The sequence below is a fragment of the Equus przewalskii genome, chromosome 20 (genome assembly GCF_037783145.1).
Source record: "Equus przewalskii isolate Varuska chromosome 20, EquPr2, whole genome shotgun sequence".
Lineage (NCBI taxonomy): Eukaryota > Metazoa > Chordata > Mammalia > Perissodactyla > Equidae > Equus > Equus przewalskii.
The window spans coordinates 1,817,821-1,838,071 of record NC_091850.1 but is presented as its reverse complement, the minus strand read 5'-3'; the positions used below and the strand labels follow the sequence as shown (position 1 = coordinate 1,838,071).

The 20,251-nt window shown below is 51.1% G+C and overlaps 1 protein-coding gene across 1 annotated transcript in view; it reads left to right on the top strand.

Annotated features, from left to right (window-relative positions):
• The first annotated feature begins 1,686 nt into the window (after positions 1-1,686).
• The window catches only part of MED26 (mediator complex subunit 26), a 50,133-nt gene continuing 31,568 nt past the window's right edge, over positions 1,687-20,251 (top strand). The window contains exon 1 of the mRNA XM_070587335.1: positions 1,687-2,603. Coding sequence (XP_070443436.1) covers positions 2,532-2,603 — 72 coding nt within the window. The 5' untranslated portion in view covers positions 1,687-2,531. The remainder of the gene's footprint in view (positions 2,604-20,251) is intronic.

Here is a 20,251-nt window from a genome sequence, read left to right as displayed (position 1 = left end):
TTGAGGGATGTATTGCTGGAGAAGAACCATTACATTACAGCAAGAGGTTTTACCTCAAGCTCCACCTGTGCATAAGGGATAGGAGCCATTTCAAGTGTCTCTTCCTCGAAGCAGAAAGTCTGCTAGGTCAACTGCAGTGTCTATTCTGGACCTAAGAGAATCTGCTAACATTTTCAAGATCCCCATTCAGTGGCCAGCTGATTTAATCTTTACAAGTACCCTTTTATATATGTTAAATGTGAAATAAAACCGTATATATCTGTGTGTATGTCTATGTGCATCCGCACGTATATATAGTATTTGCTTATTATATTTAATATTTAATTCACTCGTTAAATATTTCTTGAGCCCGACTGGGGTGCCAGATCTGTGGCTCTGAGCTGTATACCTGTATCTGGGTGTATACAGCTGCCAGGTATCTCACGAGACGTTCATTCACTCACTTTACAAATATTTCATAAGCTGTTTTCTGTGTACTTGGGATACTGAGTGGAGTCAGTGCCCTTGCAGATGCCACTGTCATCTTAATGTTTCTTTTTAGTTTAAAAAGAGCAGGTAAGTTGAGTGCTTTCCAAATTTTTCTTAAATAACTTGACTCATGCAAAACACATTGCTTATTTCTATGTAATCCTTGATTAAAAAAATAAGATATTATACATCTGAGTTAGAAATTAAAAAGAGAGGCGGGGCCAGAATATGCTTGGGGGACAGCTTGTTTATTTTGCTTATCTGAAGTAAGATAAAGAATATCTCCAAGTGGCGGGTTTCCAACTTGGACCATGTATACAAAGCACTTCATTCTAGGAGGGAGAGTAAGTAAATTAAAAAGAAGTATTTTGCCTGTGTTTGTTTTCTCCTACAAGTGTGCTGTAAAACTTTTAACGTGTGCAGAAGCAAGCAACCACAACCACGTGCAGAAACAGCCGTTTTTGCAAATAAAAATGCTTCCCAGAAGCAAGACAAATGCAAGACTAACAGGTGTAGTGTGCATCCAAGGCGCACATGTGGTTCTCATCAGCTGCCTTTCTCCTGTTTTAAATCTAGGTCTTCCTATAACAACGAAAACAGTGCTTTCTCCCAGGGCTGCGGCTAATAATCCACTCAGCCTGCTTTTCCACCCCTTCTCATAACAGTATTTCTAACAGAGCTTCCAGAGAGAAGAGACAGCAATGAAAGAAGGCAGTAAGGGGGCGGGGGCAGGGACAGCCCTTAGACTTGACATTAACAATTCTGTGATTAACCTGTAACACTGGGTGACCTTGGGTCTCACTTTCCTCCTTTGTGAAATGTTTGATTCAGTTTTCCAGCATTTCCATGCAAAGCAGGGTGGAAGGGTCCTTTAAACCAGTGGTTCTCAACAGAGGGCGATTCTGCCCGCCAGGGGACGTCTGGCAATGACTGGAGACATTTTTGTTTGTCCCTAATGGAGGAGAGGGTGCTACTGGCATCTAGTGGGTATAGACCAGGGATGCTGCTGAACCTCCTACAGTGAATGGGACGGCCCCTACAACAGAGCGGTCAGGCCCGAAACGTCACGGTGCCCAGGTTGAGAAACCCTTGGGGTCAGCTCCTGGGGCTGGCTTCCGGGCTTTTGCAGCCGGGGTAGCGCCTCCTCCGACAGGCGCTACTGCCTCGTCTCTCGGTGATCCTGGCGCGCGAGGCGCTGCAAACCCCAGCCGCACACCTGCGCCCCGCGACGGGGCGGGGACGGGCTGGCCTCGGCGCCCCTCAGATGACCCTTCCGCGCAGTCGCGGCGTGCACGCCTGTGCGCCTCGCCCCCACGAGCGCCGATCGAGGCTGGGAAGAACTCCCGGGCTCGGACATCCTGGCAGCTTCTCCCGCCCGCGTCTCCTGTCATCCCCATCAGTGCGGGGAAGGCTTTTCTGCTCGAGGACGAGTCCTGCCGTCGCCCTCCCCACCCCGCAGCCCAAAAGCGGCCTCCCGTAGCGCCCGGGTTCAAGGACTCGGCGCGCACCGCACGTTTCCGTCGGAAACCTCCGCCCCGCAGCCCTGGCGGGGGCGTGGCCTCCAGGCGGCGGCCGTTGCTCCGCCCAACCGCCTCCCAACGGCTCCCTCGGCAGGGCCGCGGGGTAGGGCGGCGCGGTGGGCGAGTGCGCCTGCGCGCGCATGCGTGGAGGGGAGGGGTGGGCCCGCTCGGGGCCCCGCCCAGGCCCGGCGTCTCTGCCCGCCCCATCTCCCAACCTCCTCAGCGTGGCGCCGACGCTGCGTGCGGCGCGGGTTACCCAGAGTGCTCCGCGCGGGGGCAGCTCACTGGAGTTTGGTTCTCGAGGCGGCGGCAGCAGCGGCGGCGGCTCAGGCGGCTCCTCCTCCTCCTCCGGTGGCGGCGGCGCCCCGGGCCCGAGCCCCGGCTCCGGCTCCCCTTTCCGCCACCCCGCGCGCCCCCTTCCCCCCCGGCGCCGCGGGGAACATGAGGCTCCGCTCCCGGAGGCCGGCGAGTGAGTGACCCCCGTCCCCCGCCTCAGCCCGCCCGCCCGCTGGCCCGGCCGCTCCCCCCCGCCTCGCCCAGGCAATGACAGCGGCTCCGGCGTCTCCGCAGCAGATCAGGGACCGGCTGCTGCAGGCCATCGACCCCCAGAGCAACGTAAGTACCCGCCGCGCGGGCCGGGACGGAGGCCGCGTGGGCCCGGGACCCTCCCCCTCCCCAGTGGCCCTCGTCCTCCGGGCTCCGAGGGACCCGCCCGACACCCACCTCCCCTCGAGGGCCGCTGCCATCCCGGCCGCTCGCCCCCTGGGCCCGTGCCGGGGGAAGGTCGGGCTGCCCGGCGGCGCTCGGTACGTGAGGCCGAGGCTTCCGTGCGGCCTGGGTGGAGGGAGCAGACGGGAGTTGAGGTCGGAGCTTTTTCTCCTCTCCCGCTCCAGTTGTACGACCCTCGCTGCCCCTGACGCTGCTCCCCCGCCTCGCCATTCCCCGAGGACCCGCGACCCCCGGGAAGCCCCTCCTGGCGGGGGGGAGGGGTGGGAGAAAGGCTGTGGAGCAACTGGTGTCCGGGGTATGATTCGGGGAGCCCGTGCCTCCCGTATCTCGGCCTTCTGAGTGATCAGGGAACCCCTCCTACCCTCTCCACTCTTCTGGGAGCACCTTCTTCGCTTCGGAGGGAAACCCCCCGGCATGCTTTGCCCCTAGCCGAGTGCCCTGGGCGCGTGGAGAGTCCCCCTCGGTTCTGCGAGTGGGCATGCCTTTGCCGGATCCCTCTTGGGGTCGCTGCCGACAGCAGATAATCTTGGGGAGGGTGGGATCCTTCTTGTTGCCTTTCTGGGCCCAAGTGTTCATTGCGCCTCTGACCAAGCCAGAGCCTTCCTTTTTAGTAGTGAATTAGGGGTGATTGTTTTCTCTTCTGTTCTCCCGTGAGCCCTCCTTTGGCTGTCCCTCCCCCCAACCTGGGGTTCCCAAGCTGGTGGTTTGTGACCTAGATGGTCAGAATTAACCCAAGGGTGTCACTTTCTCAGACGGCCCTCCACCGAGGCTCCTGTTTGCAGAGGAATCTCCCTTGCCCCCTCTGTGTGTGTAGGGGAAGAAGACTCATCGTATTCTCATATTTTCTCCAAGGGGTTGTTGGCATTAGGGGTCATTTTCCCCTGTGGCAGGAGCAGGTTGAGCAGTAGGAAGATGCAGTGGCATCCAGATATGAAGTGAGCCCCTGATTTGCTGGGAGACCTGGCTGTTGGAATCACTTTTTAATAGGCTGGGGCTGGAAAGAAAAATCATCTTGGGCTTGGCCAGGTAACCGAGGTTGCTCTCACTGTGGGGGCTTTTCCTTTTCTTTTATGTGAACTTTGCGAATTCCTCTTAGCAGTATGCTTTAGCTTGGTATTTTTGGAATAATTCATGTTAGATTGTACAATTTTGGTAGAAACTGAGGAGTTATGACTTTCATAAGGCTCTGATTTCTGTATCATAAGTAATTCTCTTATCCCTGGTCTTTAGGCCCTATTAAGATTGACTTGGTGGTAATTGTCTTTAACAAATGTTGTATACATTTTTCTTAGGACTTTGGGGGTGGAGTAGGCGCAAACTATATAAAACCTTCCAGAATTTTTGCAGTAACTGGTGCTGCTGCAATTCCCAAGACTCAAATATTAGAGGGTAAAACAAGTGACATGAAAAATGTAGCCTTGGTGACTTTTGGATCTTTGTCAAGTCAGAGTATAATTTCTTGAATTCCCTGTGCTTGCTTGCCTTTCAGAGAATCTGAGAGGTGGCTGAGATATTAGCACTGATCCTTAATGCCACCTAGGTAGGAGAGCTTTGGGATCAGGAGACGCTTTGACAGGCGGTCACGATGTTGTAGATTAGGTGGGGCAGTGACCTCAGAGGTTCCGGTGTTGTATAAGGCTCTAATCTAAAGGCTTCCTATGAGTAGAGGAGGAAGAGGGGCTAGCCAGAAGCAGGGGGAGGGAACAAATCTGTTTCATGTATTTTGGCACGTGGTTGTGCAGAAACCTTACATTCACGTAAGCCCATGGTTGTGTTACCTGGGATAGAATTCACGTTTCATTTGGCTTCTCTTGGGGACTCCACTGACAGGTGTGCGTGGAGTCCTACTGAAGTAAGTGTAGTGGATGGAATGGGGAAACTGTCTCTTTGCATATGTGTGGTGAGGAAAGTGCCTCTTTTAAACGCTGCCATTGTCAGCAACCAACATGAGCATTGTTACAGAGTCGGGCTTGGAGCACACCCCAGTACAGAAACGCAGCCGGGGCAGAATAAGTTGCCGGTGGAGATTGTGCGACCGTATGTCTGCAGTTTCTCACGAATGACCTGGGCTCAGGTGAGAATGAGGTGACTCCAAGAAGGCATTGCTGCCACGCAGCTGTTGTTCTCTGCTTTGCCCAGTTATGAACTCTACTTCTGGATAGTTAGTTGACACATATTTAAGATGCTCATGCAAAAAAAAATGGGGACAGTGTTGAAGAGCCAACACTAAAATTAAACCTCTTCTGAGAGAAGCAACAGAGAATTGTGTCGTGTAATGCTTACCTTTATTGGCATGCAATTATGGTTAACAGACTTCGCTTTTGCTTGAAAAATTACTGTCAGGCAGCTGACCTAATATCCATGAGTATCTGGAAAGTTGGGAGGTAACAAAGTAACGTTTACTGACATCTCCTTGACAAAGGAGTTGTTAAGAGGAAAGTTGTTTCTCTGCTCTAAATTCTAGCCTATGGAGTATTTGAATTTCCACAGCAGCGGGATCTGAGTTATAGCCAACTCAGTAATGAAGTAAATCCTCTGCACTCCTTTTCGAAAAGTGACTAGCAGATTTTCAGAAGATTCTAAGCCTTACTCTTCCCAGCACCCTGTATGTCAGCCCAGGGTGTTGAAAGTCTCTGAAGAGCAGTGTGCGCATTTGTTCCCGCTTAATCCTGCTTCATTACGGAGGGAGATGAGGGCTGTGTCTTCTCCTGCCCAGAAATCACTCAGTCCACCCAAGCCCAGTTTCCTTAGCAAGTGATCAGGTTCCCGTTTGTATCGACGCTCATTGTTTCTCCAAGTTTGGCCTTTGTCTTCCTGAGTGGAACACAGGCTTCGTGAGCACTGTTTGCTTCTTGTCTTCTCTGTGCTGGTTCGTCTGACTGAGCCCTGGAATCCTGCTTCTACCTAGGACTGAGGATCTACATTTGAGCCCCTTTTTACCAAAATGCCCTTGTGACGGCTCTGTGCCCTGAGGTTCAGTCATGGAGTAGTCTAGTGCAGAACTCTGGAGAACCGTGAGGGACATGGATGTTCGTCTGGCATCTGAGAAAAGGTCTGATTGAGACAGTGGAGCAGCTGTTGCATCCCCATGACGAGTTGAGTAACGGCACAAGGCAGGCCCTGCTCAAGGCAGGTGAGGGTCCCTGTTTTCAGAGCAAGGAGAGGCCAGAGAAGGCACTGTGGCAAAGAGGGACCTGAATTTGCCCTGGATGTCTGTGTCAATGCCTGCCAACAGTCAGGCTGTCCAGTAGGAAATCTCAGGAGCTACTTTCTTCCTCACAGTTCTGGAGACATCAGGTGCCAAGGGGAGGTGACCACGGGGCCTCTACTGGGAGACACACTACAAGAGTAATCTTACTTCTAGGAATTTGAAGGTTAAGACAGTGCTTAGCTTCGCTGGGCTGCAGGTTCCTCATCTGCAAAGTGGAATTGGGGACTGGTGTGTGCGCCCCATAAAGCTCCTTCTAGATACAGGGTTCAGATTCTGAAACAGACAGCATGAGGCTAACGTGAATTGTTCTAGAAGTTTTCTCTTAATGCAAGAAGCATTGCGTGAACTTTCTAGAGTAACACAATTCTGACTAAATTCCACACAGAGATACACACTTTACATGACTTTGTGCAGCACTTTAGCAGTGTCTCCTGCTTCTCTCCAACAGCACCGTGAGGGAGCTGGCAGGAGCAGCCGGTCTCCCCCTTCTGCAGTTGCAGAAGCTGATGGCCTGACAGTGGGTGCTGTTTAGTGAATGTTTCCTGTGGCCAAGAGAGGACAAGATGCTTTTGTTTCTTACTGACTCAATGTGAGGTGACTACCCCAAAGTTAGGGACTTACTCGAAGTTATTAAGTGACAGTGCTTCCAACTCTAAATGCCACCACACTGCTCTCAAAGGGGGGAGACAGCTTCAGAAGAGGCCCAAGAGTGCTGCGTCCTTGAGCTGGTAAGAGAAGATGTGGGGATCCGCCTTTCTCCCACACAGGTTTGTATGTGATGACACCTCAGGTTCGATTTACCTGTGACAGATCTAACAGGCTAACAGTATTAGCCTATCTCGGGGACAGAATCCTGGGCCAGACTGCATTGAGGTGTGGTACCTGCTGACTGACATAGAACTTTTCATGAGTCTTGTGTTCCAGCTTCGTTTCTGCTTCAAGATTCCAGCACTTTCTATGTTAACTTAAAACACCATTGATCCTGCAGAAAAGAGGAGTCTTATAAATGGTAAAATGGAAGAGTGTTGGTTCTGATTCTCTGCAGCATGTTAGAGGATACGAAATCTGAACGCATGGACTCTGCCTGATCATGCTGGTTGCTGAAATTCCCTGACAGTCCCTTCTGTGTGGCCAGGATGAGTGAGGAGAGCAGTGTGGTGCTTAGGGACTTTGGGAAACAGGCAGGTAACAGGTGTCGGGTGTGAAGCAGGTGTAAGTCCTTGTTGTGACTCACTGTCTTCCTCAGAAGAAGGTGGACTTTACATTCTGTCTTCACAGAGGTCTCTGGGTAGTCCTCAGGTGGCTTTAATCAGAGTATATTGTTCTGGCTGGAGGTCACAGAGGCCGTGGACACCTGGGCTCTTGGACCCGAGATGCAGCTGTGTGCGGCAAGACATGCACCTCAAGGGTGCCAAGCTCAGGTTAGGTGAAGGAAGGGAGCACTGCTCACCGTGCCGCAGTTTTGGTATCCATGTGAGCGTCTTCTCAGACAGGGCTCCACTTTAAGCAGCACCAAGGCCCTAGCCTGATCTCTGCGTTACTACAGTCCAGTGGATGGGTCTCCCACCCAACTCCCTCGCTGTAAATTACCTTCTGGAAGCTGGGGCCTTTGTCGGTAGAAGTTGTGCTTTTTTTACTCCTGGTGGTAAGCTGTCCTGAGTCCACATGGTCCCTTTGTGGCCCCCTAGCTGGGTGTCAGAATGCGTGACGGAGTTTGGGGCTGAGCAGGTGGCCGCAGAGGCGGTGCCTTTTCAGTCGGGCCTTGTGATTGCCCACGCTCAGAGCCCCCTTCTGAAACTGTTGCTTTGCACTCTCAGAGCACACCTGTACAGCTGAGTGAGTACTGACACAGGGATTCCGTGAACTGGGGAACATTTCCTGCATAAGGAAGACCTACTAATATTCCGCATGCTGGGTTTAAAAGTCCTTTCTGAGGGAATTCCAGGTCTTGGGGAGGTGGTGCACTTACGTCTCAATCACCAGCTGATACTCGCTGTTTATGGAGAAATATGGTGAGAGTGAAAAAAGGTGGCTCAGCAGTTGACTGACTGTTTCTAGCAAGTGCTTATGGTGCTGGGTGCGGCCGGTGCAGACCTGGAGTTGCCCAGCCCCTGCCTCGAGGGGCCTCAGGCAGGTGTGGAGTGTGCACGTGGGTGATCTGGGGTGGGGTGGGGGAACAGGGGTCAGGGTGACAGCTTTTAGGGCCAGACGGAATAGTTCTTCATGTGTTATTCAGAGACAGTTCAGAATTCTTAAGAACGTGAGCTGGCTTTCCAGAATACTTCATCATTTGAGTTTTCAGAACAAAAAGTTTTACAGTCAGGTCCAGGAAGTCAGTTCTTGTTGTCTCTGACCTAAGGGAGGGAGAGTTTGGAGGAATAGCTGGCAAATCCTTGGACAGTTTGTCTTCTCAGCAGTGGGTTGGGAAGGGGGCAGGTGTCAGGCTCTGTGAAGGGCCTGGGGGCTAGTTTTAAGTATTTGAAGTGCTGTCATCTCCCCGGGGTTTGGTGTGCTCCGTGTGGCTTTTGGAGGCAAACTTAGGAAGGGGAAGGCAGGCGTTCCTGGGAGGTGGGCCCTGCTGTGCGTGGGGGAGCTCTTGGTTATTGGCAGAGCTGGCTCGAGACAGTCCAAGGCCCCCAAGCCAGGCAGGTGTTCAGACATGCCCGGGCCCTCCTTCTGGACCCCTAGACTCCTGACCTATGAGTTCCTGGAGGTTCTGTGATTGTGTGTGGAGCCCATTAAAAAGGAGAAGGGTCACGTCAGGTCGTGGTTAAAGCCTTCAAAGGCTCCTATGACCAGAACGAAGTTTCCTGTATTCATCCATTGGAGGTGGAAACAGACAGCTGCTGTTTCCTGAGCACTTACTGGGCACCAGATATGGTGTGGTGCACTTTGCATCCTCGTTGGGTCCCCGAACTCTTCCTGGGGTAGATGTTCCATCTTCGTTTCAGAGGAGAGCAGAGATTAAGTGATCTGTCCAGTCTCACAAAGGGGTCTGTCGGAAGCTCTGGGCCCAAACTCAGTGCTGGCTGGCCCAGAAGCCAGTGGGCCTAACGACAGCAGTCTCCTGCCTCCCACATAAGCAGAGCCCAGCATGAAAGCTGGGCTCCAGTACACCTGAGATTTAACCTCCCAAACACGAAGTCTTTTTAATTTCTATTTCCTTCCAGTTCCTACAACCTTTCCCTCCTTAAAATCTTCTAGCCTAGTGGTTCATAACCTTTTTGCATGTCAGGATCCATTTTTATGATCAGAAACATTCAGGAACTTCCACGTGACAAATGTACTTTTGAGAAAATTGGAGGATTAAAGCTACTCTGAATCTAGTCATGCTTTGGAATGAAGCTGTATCTTGTCATCAAAACAGCATCTACTGAAATCACCCAACTGACCGTACTTGTATGTGTGTGACATCTAGGATCCAACCCTCTGATCACCACTGTTTGGGGCCTCCTGTTGGCCCTACTGCTCTCGCTTTTTCAGAAAGCTTTCCTTTTTTAATCTAAGACACAGTCTCCCTCAGGCACCGTGCATAACTTAAAAACCCTACATTTCTGCTGATAACAGGTCTTGTTGACCGAGTTTTCCCTGGGATTGTAAGCTCCTTGGTAGCAGAGCATGAGTTGCTCCCCATGTATCTAAAACTTCCACAGCAGGTGGCTGCGCAGATGATTGTTGATCTTCCTGTGAGAAGGGCTGATCTTAGGAACTGGCTGTCAGTGCTTACTGAGCAGGTACTAGATGCTAACTCTCTTCAGTACTTCTCGTGCATTCAAAACTCACTTAATCTCTACAGCACCCCAGGGAGGCAGGCACTCGTGCGGAAACTGAGGCTCAGCGGACGCATAGCTGCTAGGGATCGTGCTGGGATTGGAACCCACCCCCAGTCCTTACCCACCTGCTGCTGATTTCCATGTCACCCGAGAGAGTGATGTGGGTACCAGGCAGGCACTTCACTCTCCTGCCCGGGTCCAGATCCTTCCACTGGATTCGTCTGTGGGCTGTTTTTATGCAGGACCAGGAGGAAAGTTGTACCTGAAATGCTGTGTGCTTTCTCTTGAACTGGCTGAGGAGAAGGCATGAGGTGTTTGTTCCTTTTTGTTTCTTGGCTGGCATTTTTCACCCCTGACAGAGAAAGGATGGCTCTTGTCTTAGATCCCTGCTTGTCCTTGGTCCCTGGAGACACTGTTCAAATGCCACGTTGGGACCCTTTGGCCTCTTTTGGTCGTGTGACAAACTAGACCCTTCCTGGACACCCCTCTCTTCTGGGTTTCATTTGTCAGGGCCAGAAAGTGGGTGATGCTTTCTCCAGGCCACATCCTGTGGTGCCTCAGCCTTGTGGCTGCTGTGGAGATCCCAGTCACTCAACTGCTGTGTGCAGAGTAATTTTGTAAGTGGCTGGCCTTGACTCTGTGGTGGGAGGTTTTGTGGTGCAGGCGTCAGCATTCAGGTGAGCTACTGTTGGAGGACTAGGTACGCATGACCATGGCTCACATCAAGAGCCCAGTAGGTGGCCCAGCTGCCCTGCTCCTACCTTCAGCTCCATCCCCCACCCACACCCCTGGTCACACTCGCTCTGGGCAGCTGTCTGACCCACCAAGCTGGTGAGTCTGCACACACTGGAGGCTGGATTCTTCTTGTCCTGAAGATGGCTTGTTTTGATATCCTCTCCCTCCCCATTCCACCTTAGCTCTCTTGACCCCTCTTGCTATCAGGTTGCTGGCCCAGCCCTGGTTGGAGTGTGGGGTGTGGGGTGGTGGCCACATCCTCTTTCCCTTTAGTGATCCCTAAGGTAGCTCACTTATGGTAGCTTCTTAAGGCCAGCCCTCCTAGAAGTCACTTCCAGTAGACACTTCCCAACTTTATTTACTCTCTTGGTGCATCTTGCATCTGTGCTGGGCAAGCAGTTGGCAGGCTGGCTTTTCACTGCCACCTGGGGGAGAGTTGAGTGACACTGATGTGTAGGTGTCTAAAATAGGAGCCGTTTACCCTTTCTGCTGATTGTGTCACTTTGTTTCCTTCGAGTGTTTGGTTAGGTAGTTGCCAGCAGAGCGCCTGTCTTCTCCTTCCTTTGCTAATTCTGTTGGCGGATCTCCTCCAGAGGGTAGGGAGCTCTGTGCTTCTGACAGGAACTTAGACACAAAGGGGCTGATTGGCTCGTGTCGCTTAAAGACGCAGAGGTGGTTCTGTTCTCAGGTGAGGACCTGGCTTTGCTCCTTCTCTCTGTTCTGCCTTTTGTGCTGTTACCTTCACACAGTGGGATGTCTTCCTCCCAGCCCCTGGAGCTTCAGGATTCACCCTCACTGACCATCATCCAGGGGAAGAAAGAGAGGGCGACTGTTTCCCAGAGGCCCCAGCAGACACTTCCTTTGCCTTCTCTTTGATGGAATTAGCAGGGTATGTTTTTTGGTTCCTCCCTAAATCTGGGCGTGGTGTTAGTTCCACCCAGACAGGCCCAGAATAAAGGCCTGTTGCCCCCTGTTCATGGGAGAAGCGGGTAGTGGGGCAGGGAGCCAGCTGGCGGTATCCCCTGGGTGCGTGCTGGTTTAATCACCTCTTTGATGTGAAAGTACCATCATGTAGTTGGCTTTAGTGCTGGGCCTGGGAGACTTGGGTCCAGATGACAGAATGGGCGTCACTGAAATGTAAGGTCCAGAGTAAGCGATGCGGTGGTTTGGATGGTGTGAGGTCGCAGGACAGGGTTCCGAGTACCCACTTCTCCTGGTTGACCCCATAGACTGATTTGCCTGTAGTCACACTTGGGTACCTTGCTGTTACCTTGCCTTGGCGCAGGTGCTGGGTTGCAGCTTCTGAGCCCATCCTGGGCTGAGGAGCACTTCAGGAGTCCAGGAGAGCCTGTAACAGCACTGCAGCTTCTCCTATCCCCATCATCTCTCCTGTGCTGCAGTAACTCCTTGACCAGGCCCAGGGAGGAGGAAGTTGCATGGTCCAGGAGGCCCAGACCCACCCAGGCCTCCTGTAGTCATTGAGGAGGCAGCGCCCATGACCCAGGCAAGAGCAGAGTTCTCCGGATGTCTGTCCTCTTGACAGACAGGCCCTGTAAGGGGACTGGGCAGTCTGGTTGGATCTGATTGTCCTGCCCATTTCCTCTTGTCTGTCCCCTCCCTCTGGTTAACCTGGGTAACCGGAAACTGGGACCTGCGTTTCCGGACCTGGCTCCTTCCCCTTAAGGTTAACTGAGAGGGGTAGGGTCAGATGATCTTTGTGCTCTTCTCCATTTTTCCCTCCCTGTGTTTCTGGGTGGCTCTCAGCAAGACCTGAAGTTGGTGATGTCTCTTCCCCCTTTGCTGGATGCTGGCAGCCTGGCAGTGACAGAAATGGGCCACATGTTAAATTTTAGGTGCGATCAGGGCAGAAAATGTTTGTGAATGGATATTTCACTTTCACTTCTATTTTAAAGAAGTTTCGCAAGCATTTAAAGTTCTCACTTTGACAAGCCGATGCTGCTCCTGAGTGCAGGAGCCCCGCTCTCACCAAAGGGCAGAAGCTGTACCCTCCAGGTGTTCTGTGAGCTCTCCTGCCTTTGCGTGTACCCTTTCCCCCTCCTCCTGTCCCCTGAGTCAGAGTGCTAATTGGGATGGGAGAACTGAGAGGGAAACTGTATGTTCTGTTTTTTATCTTCAGCACTGTGTATGTGTGTGTGTCTGCCTGTCTTGTGGACAGACGTCTTGCACGTGCTGGAAAACACAACAGCTCTGGGGTGTGACCTCTTGAAGGCTAGGCCATTGAAGACAAGGGATTCCCTCACTTGCTGCCAGTGCGGAAGTTCCTGGAGAAGCACTCTGCTTGGCCTGGGGGTGGGGTGAAGAGGCTGGTAAGAAAACGGCAGTGCTCACAGGAAGTTGGGGAGGAGCTTGCAGAAGCAGAGTCTGCTGTGCAGACGCAAGCAACAGGTGCCCTCCTGTGTGACTGCTGTAGTCCTCCTGTGTGGCAGAATGAAAATGGTGAGGATCCTGTCTGGGGTGGGGATCGAGGCTGTCTTAGGGTTTGCGGTGAACTTGCTTGTCAGCCCCACTTGGAGTTAGGGGAGTGGGCACCGTCCTCACCCTGGGGATGATGCTTCTGTGTTAGGAGTACAGTGGACATGGTTTCCTATCCTCTCGGGTGGTGGGCTCCCCCAAATTGGGAAGTAGCAAGTGGCATCATCTACTTTGTAAGATGAGCCAACCTTGGGCATAAGGATCCACTTGTGTTGGTCACTCCAGGCTGTCTTCCTGGGTCACCATGCTGTCCTTGGTGCCTGCCGCAGGGTGGATAATGAAATGCACCCTGCAGGAATGAATGAGGCCTGAGGCCCAACACTGAGCTGTGCCCGTAGTCCCCCAGGGTCCTCGCACCTTGCTGCATTGGCCTGTCTGTTCTCTCCAGGTCCCCTGTGCAGAGTGCCCCTCCCCCCCCCCGCTAGCATTTTGACTCATCCCATCTGCCTTCAAGGCTTTCCCCAGGGACTTTCACAGCCACAGCTTCAGCAGTGCCTGGACCCTCGCTCTCCAGCTGACTACTGTCCTAGATGTGCGAGCAGCCTGAGCCAAAGCGGATGCACCTTCTTCCCTCCTGCCCTCGGCATGCTATGCTCTATCAGTTGGTGATGCCGTGGGCCACCTCAGAGCCACCCTGGGGTCCCACACCCGTGGCAGCCCCCTTCCTGCCAGTATGATCTCCAGGGAGGACTAGCACAGTTGCTTACCAGCCAGTCTCCTACCTCCTGCTCTCTCCTCCATACTGGCCGCAGCGTGAGTGCTCGGAAACACAAACTGGGGAGTTTCATCCCCTCTGTTGGGGCCATGTGGCTGACTTGATAAAGTCTGAATTCTTTAGGTGGTGTATAGTGGAGAAGATGGTCTTTCTCTGGGTGGAGAATGGGCTTTGTCGTTGGGTACAACTGAGCTGGAATGTTGATTCTGCTCTTCACGATGCAGCCTTAGTTGTCTCAGGAGGATGTACGTATGCTGCTTAGGAAGGCTGTTGAGAATGGGACGTGGCCCTGGGCCTGAAGCATCCTGGGTGCTGATGTGGGTTGTAGCCAACAGTTCTCAGGCTTGGTGGTGGGCAGCGCATCCAGCCCCTCCCTTCCTGCCCCTCCCTCTCTCTGGTCCATTCCCATTCAATGGTTAGTGACTGGGGACTGGCCAATCATGGAACTACATCTTCCTGGCCAGTGATTGTTTCAAGGGTGGGCCTCTGGCCCAATCAGAGCCTGTGACAGTTTTAGCCCTTTGCTAGGGTAGTTGGGGGAGACTTGCATGGGAGAGGGTATGATCACGTTGTTGCTGGGGTCTGCTGCCTGAGGACAGCCTGCCCACGAGTGAGACCAGCCCAGAAGGGTGGGGAGGACTAAGTTACCATGGCCCGGCTGGCCCAAGGTGAGCTCTGCCCTGAACTTTTCAGCTTGGAGAGCCAGTGACTTCTTTTCTTGATGAAGCCCGTTTGAGATGGCTTTTCTGTCTCTTGCAATCAAAAGTCTAGACAGAATCAGCCAAGTACATTGTGTCCCAGCCTCTGGCTCAGGTGTCCTCTCCCATCTGCTCCAGCCATGCTCAGCTGCTCTCCAGTCAGCTCCTGACCTGCTTGTGCACCCCACCCTAGGTGGGCCTCCTTCCCTCCTTCCTACCTGTCTCTCTGGGCTCCAGGCCCAGGGTCCCTCCCACAGCAAGGCTAGTGCCACCTGTCCCAGGAGCACTGTCTTCTGCCTGTTCCTGATATCCTGGTCTGATTTTTCCCACAGCACCTTTAACCTATGTGACATGCCTGTGGTCCCCCTGCCACCCTTGGTTCTTTTCTTGCCTGTGCATAGTGAGCCCATTCATTCTGTTAGGGCCAGTAACTAGTTTAAGAACGGATGTGGGTCCATCTCCATTAAGCTACAGGTGAGCACCAGTAGTGCCTGACATGGGAGGATTGAGTTGGGTTTGGGGTAAGAATTCAAGTTCGGTGGGGGCTTGGTGGGGCAGCTGCTCCCTCACAAGTATTAGGGTTGGGTGGCTGATTCCCTGGAGGACATCCCTGCTCCTGCACTGACTGCTTGGCTCTTTCTGGACCTCAGCCCTTCAGGGTCTTTCTGCGGTGCTTGGGTTCTCTTGGAGCCACTGTAGTGTGGTCAGCACTGGGGCACTGAGCCTGTCCCATATATGTCGCTCAGTTCTCGGGAGTCCAGGGATTCTAGAGGCTGGCGACAGGACACAGGGAAGGGGCGGGGTGGGCAGCTATAGGTGTTGCAGCACTTGCTCAGCCCCCATCAGAGACATGGCGAACCCATGCCTCCTCCCTCCCTTGGGCCAGGCCTGGGCCCAGCAGGGGATTCTAAACCCTGAACCCCAGCTGTGCTTTGAGAGGAGCAGCTTCAGGTCCTATTTGGTTACTTCTACTTGGCTGGCCTTGGGGCGAATCACTAAATGTCTCTGAGCCTCAGTTTCTTTATCTGTGACATGGGGCTGTTGATACCATCACTTGGTGGTGTCGTCCTGAGGAGCTGAGCATGTTGGGTGCCTGGTACAGTGCCTGGCTTCTGTTTAGTCCCCGAGATGACCGTGGGGGAGCTGGTACTATCTCTTACAGGTGAGGAAGAGTGAGACTATACAGCTGGGAGGAGCAGAAAGGAGCTTTTAATCCTATCAGTGGGTGATAGATCTGTAGGTGGAGTTCACCCTGGGGGGGGATGGATCTCATTCAATCTAGTGATCACCCTACTTAACAGATCAACTGCTCAGTGTCTTTTGGTATCATCTTCATAAGAGTCTTCTCTCCACAGGGCCTTTATCCTTGGGCCTGACAGAAACAGGAGAAGCACAGCCTCAGCTCCTAATGTGTGCTCACTCTGTGCCAGGTATTGTCTCATTTTATAGATGAGACTGAGGCTTAGCAAGGGTAAGTCACGTCACCTGGTCACTGCACAGCTGACCTCAGGGCCTTTGCTTTCATTGTGAGGCGGCACTGCGCCCGCTGCAGAGAGGAGAGGGATGCGAGAATCCCTGTGGAGCTCTTCCCCTCCTTCCAGAGTTCTGCATGCTGTGGAGGTGGGCTCTACGCATGCTGGTCAGTATGGCGGCCATGAGTCACGTGTGTATAACCAGCACCTAACGTGGCTGGTAAGACCAAGGAACTGACTTTCAAATTTCGATTCAGTTTTAATGCCCACGTGAACCAGACAACGCACATTTAGGGCCCTGGATTAGTTGTACTTCGGTGGAGAGCTCAGGCGATAGTGTCTTGTTCCACAGGGGAAGTGAGGGAGGAGCTTGTGCCTGGGCTGGCATGGGGATGCAGAATGGGGCTCCCATCCCTCCCCAGCCAGACAGCGCTGGTTTCTGCAATGTCTCTGGAGCCTCTGAGTCATCTCAGCTCCATTCATGAGGTCTTGTCTTGTAGAGAAGAAAGCCGCCTCATTTCTGAAGTGTAGGTTGATGAACGTGATTACCAACCAACTAGACATCCTCTGAGCCCCCCTCCTCCAAAATAAAAAAGAAAGATGGACAGATGGACAGACAGAAAGAAGGAAAGAAAGAAGTCTTTCATATGCAAGGATTTTGGAGTTAGACCTGGGTTCAAATCTCTACAGCTCTGTCTCTGAGGTCTTTATTCTTGGACAAATCACGTCAAATGTTTGCTGTCAATCTGTCAAATTTACGGTGGTCTATAAAGTGAGGACAAGCCCTACCCTACTGAAGGGTAGATAATGCCTGAAGGGAAGCTGCTGGGTACATGATAGTCGCTGAATACATATAGGCCCCCTCCCTACTTTTCCAGGGCTGAAGGCAGGACGGTTATCCCCCTGGATGAGTTTGTAGATATTTAACTTTGGTTTTCACAGATGCTGTTCTTTCTCAAAGATAGTCTTCCCTTAAAGTATGAGCAGTGAGCAGTTACCAGACAACATTGCATAATTTTACACATTTCTAGAAGCTCCCTGGGGGGAAAGCAGGAAGGAATTGGTTGTAGAACAAAATCTCAGCCTTGTAGAGGGAAAGGCACACTGCTTTGGAAGAGGTGCTGGCTGGGAACTCCCAGGCAGGCTTAAAACCTGCCTGAACCATTCCAGACCCCTCTGCACTGTGGGCAGATGGAGGTGGTCAAAATCCATTTGTGCGCTACTGCCTTTAGGAAGCACTGTCCTTTCCGAGTAGAGAACAGACTCAGAACTAACAATGACGAGATCTCAGAGACATCGCTGGACAGAGAAAGGTTGCTGTAATTAATGATCAGAAAATACACCTTGTACTGAAATGTGGGAAGAATAGCATTGGCAGGTAGTCAGGACTGGGCATTAAGCCGGCCCGATTGCTATTTTACGCCTCCTAGCCCATCTCCCACACCACTCTGCTGGCAGACTCAGGAGCTGCTTCATACTACACTGTTTTGGAAAGTGCTTATGTAACAAGAGGCATAGCCATGTTCACGTCCTTTGATCTAGTCATTTTACTCTTGGAAATTTATTTACAGATGTATGATGATTTTTAATAACCGTGTTAATAGAAATATTCACATAATAATCATCATTAATGTCATTAATTAAGTGACATGGGAGAAGCTTAGGAAACACGTGTGTCCATAGAATCGAGTAGCATAGAGCCGTGAAAAACCAACCTGAAGGCTCTGTAGGAAAATGGACAAGCCTTGCCATGATGAAGAAAGGGAGCATTTTTGTCAACCGAGCACAACCATGAAAGGCACAAAAACTAGAACTTTGGGTAAAATGGGAGGCACTCGTTTGGGGGCAGTAGGAACAGTTTTTGTTTTTCATATTCCCCATTGTCTTTTCAATTAAACAATAAAAAGATGAAAATAAAAGTAAGCCGTGTTAGCCTGAAGAGCCTCTCAGGAACTGTGGAGAGCACTCAGAGGTGGAGTGGATGGCAGGGCCTCCATGTACTGCACCCAGCGGAGAGGAGAGGTGCTTTCCTCTCATGTGTCTTCGGAAGGTTCAGAGCAGGGTGTGCCTCACTTTGCTCCAGTCAAGTCCACCAGTCCTGTGCTTCATGTTCGCGAAGGACTGGGGTCCAGCCACCTGGACAGAGAGGCCGTGTGTGGACTCACTGGAGCCGTACCTGTGGCTGTGTTCAATTCCTAGAATCACTGCGCCTCCTGCTTTCCTTCCACCTTACTATGTCCAGTCCATCTCTAAGACCTAGCTGCTCTATGGCCAAAGTCTACCTTCTCCGTTCATCCTCTTTCTTCCAGCTCTGAGTCTAAGCCTGGCCGTCTCCCTCTTGGAACACTTACCCTCTCGACCCTTCCAAACCCGTATCACATCACACCACTCTAGAATAGATGTCCCCAGTCCTTATTTTCATGATCCACAGGTGCTATATGCCTTGGACCTTTCTTTCCTTTCTCACATCAACTTATGCTTCCCTCTCCCTCATTCATGACTGTCCAGGCCCCCTCCCGAGATCTGTGACCATCAGACTCCTTCAGGCCTCTCCTGGCCACACATTGTGAAGAGCCCCATCCCCTCCTGCTGTGACACTGCCTCCAGACTCTTTGATGTCTTGGCACACTTAGGAAATAATGGTGTCCAGACAGCACCCTAGGTAACTGGAAGTGGGACTGGAGGGAAAAACACGAGTGTTACATTTCTTGAGTATTATAAGAAAAACAAAGTATAAAATTTTCGGGAACTTATTAAATATTGAACTTGTATTGACTTTCCAAATAACGTTACTGATTTTTATAAAAGGGAGCACTGTGTCCATGAACATAACTTGTTAGGTTGGATTTTTTGCTTGACTTTGATAGTCACTGTGGAGGAATTCTGTTTGCATGTGGAGATGTTAAAATTTAGAACCATTATTTAGTAAACATTCGATAATAATTGTTAAGAGTTGGCATTTAAGGAATTCAGGTTCTTCCCTCTTCTCATTTGTATGCAATGTTGAAATACAATAATGCAAATGAATTTTACTTTCATTCAAACCTTATCGCAAGTACTTTGACATAATGAAGAACTGTAATTTACTCTATGTGGTGTGCCAGCAAATGTTTGACGACTGGCTCTCCAGGAAAGAAAGTATGCATATACATACATACATACATAAGGCTACAGATTTTACTGATGTGAAGAATGGGTAGTATACAGTTTACAAATAATAGTGAAATACACAGCCCTCTTTGTCAGTTCCATGTAGCCAGTTGTATCTCACAGACTGCTTTTATTGATTTTTCCTGAACTTTTGTACCTGTAGTCGACTTATGAGTGTAGATTTGACATGACTATTGATTGATACTTTTGTTTATGAGTCCAGTGATGTCTTTGCTGAATCAGAAATAGCTTTCAAATATTGGAAGAATATTTCCTCAATTGTTTGTGCTATTCCTAATTTAACGGCTACAGACATGACACACTCTTAAGTTTAATCTGCGTTATTAACATTGTCTCCGTCACTTCTTAAGTCTTAAAACCCAGGGGGTGGCTCACTATTTCTGTAAAGGGCCAGATAGTAAATATTTTTGGCTTTGTGGACCATATGATCTGTCACAACTCTGCCTTTATTTGTAGCACAAAAGCAGCCATAGATAAGATTAAACTAATGATTGTGGCTGTGTTCCAATAAAACTTTATTTACTTGGTTAAGTTTATGTTATGTGAATTTCACCTCAACAAAAAATATATATAATGAAATAAATAAACAGTTTATTTACAAAAACAGGCATTGGGCTGGATATGGCTCACGAGTCTACAGACTCCTGGTCAGGAGCCACCAACCTGATGCTAAATCAAAGCCCTGATCTGTAGTGTTTGCCAGTTTACATGGTATAAATACTTTCACTGTGGCTGATTTCAAACCCCTAGTGTGGTATCACTGAAGATGGAGTTGACAAGAGATGCCTCAGCAGCACACCAGTTTTACCATGTGGCACAACAGTCATGAATAAACCCCAAAACCGAGATAATAGTAAATGTGGAAAAATAAGTAGGAAGTCAAGAATTTTGAGTTATTTCATCACCTTTTTTTTCACTGTAACTTCATTTCTATCATTGCATTTTTAACAGTGGCTGTCTTTAACACAGGATTCCTGAAAGTTTCACCGCAGGCTCTCGTGGGCTGGTGTGAGCTTGCTCCAGCACACTCCTGGGTTGAGTCCCCACCCCTAGCCAGCTTGAACCCTGGCTGCATGGCACAGCAGTCTCAGAAGAGCAGAAGTATTGGTGTGTGTGCAGATGGAGATCTGGGCTGTGGGCCACAGTCTCCTTGTCCAAGATGGCATCAGTGCCTTTGCACCTGGCTGGTAGGACAGTTCTGTTGGTTCGAGTGTCTTGGAGGCCATGCTTGGATCCCCTCGAGGGTTCACGTTGAGCCAGTAGTCC